General features: G+C 55.7%; 1 protein-coding gene across 1 annotated transcript in view; it reads right to left on the bottom strand.

Moving 5' to 3' along the window:
* Positions 1-2,323, bottom strand: part of DOCK1 (dedicator of cytokinesis 1) — a gene marked incomplete at its 5' end in the record, with an annotated part of 274,984 nt that overhangs the window by 162,047 nt on the left and 110,614 nt on the right. The window contains one exon of the mRNA XM_015572582.1: positions 79-174. Coding sequence (XP_015428068.1) covers positions 79-174 — 96 coding nt within the window. The remainder of the gene's footprint in view (positions 1-78; positions 175-2,323) is intronic.

Raw genomic sequence — 2,323 nt, forward strand, 5'->3', positions numbered from 1 at the left:
GCGGGCGGTCAGCGGAGAGGAAAGGCCGCCGGGCGAGAGGCCCCGCCACAGGGGCGCCCAGTGACGCCCCGCACTTACGATGAGCTCCGAGTCCCGGCCCATGGAGATGACCGTGCGGTTCACCGTCCGGAGGAGCCGCTCCATGATGACCTGCACGTGCCGCTGCGTGGGGCCCTGCGGGAGGACAGGGCAGTGAGGACCAGCGCCCGGACAGGCACCCACACACACATGCCGACTCCCAGAGGAGTAAGTCGGCTCTAACCCATGTGAGCGGAAACGCTGCCCTTGTCAGAGGCTCAAGCCTCGCAGAGAAAGCTCGAGCCGTGTTATTAATTACCGTCCATTAACGATCGTTTGTTACATAAGCATGGGCATGTCGTGGAGGCAGACCTTACAAATGAAAGCAAATCTGTTGGAACAACACGTGTGTGGTCCCTGGTCAGCCCGCCGCTGGCTTTCAGGCCGTGGCCTCAGGCGGGTCCCACCGCCCACAGGCCTGCGGGCCAGTCCCGGGGCCCGGGGCCAGCATGTGGACAAAGTGCGCACACGTGCTCAGCAAGCGGCCGAAACCAGAGGGCACGGCCTCGCCACCGCAGACACGCGGTCTTCTACTCAGCGAGTGATGGGGTGCGGGACTCGCCTCAGAACTCGGAACGTGCGCAAGTAGGTTCTCCAGTCACTTCCGCACAAAGCCAGGGTGGGCACCCCATCCTCCGGGAGGTCTGGCCACTGGACCTCTTTCCTCCCAGATTCTCCCCAACAGAAATAGGGGAGCCTGGACTGGAACTAGGGGGGCTGCTGCCCCTGCAGGTGGAGGCTCCCACCCTTTCAAAGCCACACCCAGCGTGGCTGTCACCCCAAGAACGAGTTCATTCTGATCTCTGTGTCTGAGGGCACGAATCAAGGTCTGAAAGAAGGAGCCGGGCAGGAGGAAGTGGGCAGGGCAGGAGTGTGTGTGTGAGTGTGTGTGGGTGTGTGTGTGAGGGTGTGTGTGACTGTGTGTATGTGTGTGTGTGAGTGTGAGGGTGTGTGTGACTGAGTGTGTGTGTGCGTGTCTAAGTGTGAGTGTGTAAGTGTGAGTGTGGGTGTGAGTGTGTGTGTGTGTGTGAGGGTGTGTGTGACTGAGTGTGTGTGTGCGTGTCTAAGTGTGAGTGTGTAAGTGTGAGTGTGGGTGTGAGTGTGTGTGTGTGTGTGAGGGTGTGTGTGACTGAGTGTGTGTGTGCGTGTCTAAGTGTGAGTGTGTAAGTGTGAGTGTGGGTGTGAGTGTGTGTGTGTGTGTGAGGGTGTGTGTGACTGAGTGTGTGTGTGCGTGTCTAAGTGTGAGTGTGTAAGTGTGAGTGTGGGTGTGAGTGTGTGTGTGTGTGTGAGGGTGTGTGTGACTGAGTGTGTGTGTGTGTGTGTGAGGGTGTGTGTGAGTGAGTGTGTGTGTGTGTGTGTGTGTGTGTGAGAGAGTGTGAGTGTGGACTGGGAGGGTGCTGGAGGTCATGTGGGATAGAGCTACGAGCCAGCCCTGCTGACTTCAAAATCCCACCCGTCTGTCCAGAGCTCAGGGCAGACAATCAAGGCCCTGCACATGTTTCCAGACACACCTGGAGGACCAATGATGGCACGTGTGCGCACACAGGTGCACACATATATGTGGTGGGTCCGTGGGGAAGGGGAAGGGGAGGGTCAGGCTTTTCCCCAGGGGCTGCACTAACGGTGGATTAGGGAAAGGTAGTGGAGTGATCCAACACGCAAAAGGAAATCCAATTTACAAAACACAAGCTAGCTACGGAGTCCCAGGAAGAAATCGCCCCGGGGAGAGGGGGAGAGCAGACAGCTGCCCCTCAAAACTCTCAGAGGCCAGTGACCGAAACACAAACGAAAGCACCTGCGCGCCTGTTTGACGTTAACGAGACAAGACGGGAAGAAAGCAGACACCGGCCTCCACCTGCTCATTTCTAGTTTTTACCATCAAGGCCTTTGTCTGACGGTGAGAATTAAAATCTAACTCTGGAGAGACATTTAGCTGAGAAGTTGTAGGAAAGAAATTAAACAATAAATATGTTTAATGTGGAAGGATAAGCATGGTAGTATAATGTTTATTAGATAAATCACATTATGTTTGTAATTATATCTACCACACCTCACACATGGATAAAAGTAATTTGAAGGTGCAACTTTATAGACAACCCCTTAAATTAAGGCCATTTCTTTAGGAATTAATCTGTGTGCCTTTGTCCCAGGAGGGGTGTGCATGGCCCGCGGGATGGGGCCTCCCACCGTGGGGTTTGGGTGGATCCCGGACGGGGCCCATGGGTGGGGTTTGGGTGGATCCCGG

This window comes from Myotis davidii, unplaced genomic scaffold (assembly GCF_000327345.1).
Source record: "Myotis davidii unplaced genomic scaffold, ASM32734v1 scaffold72, whole genome shotgun sequence".
NCBI classification, from domain to species: domain Eukaryota; kingdom Metazoa; phylum Chordata; class Mammalia; order Chiroptera; family Vespertilionidae; genus Myotis; species Myotis davidii.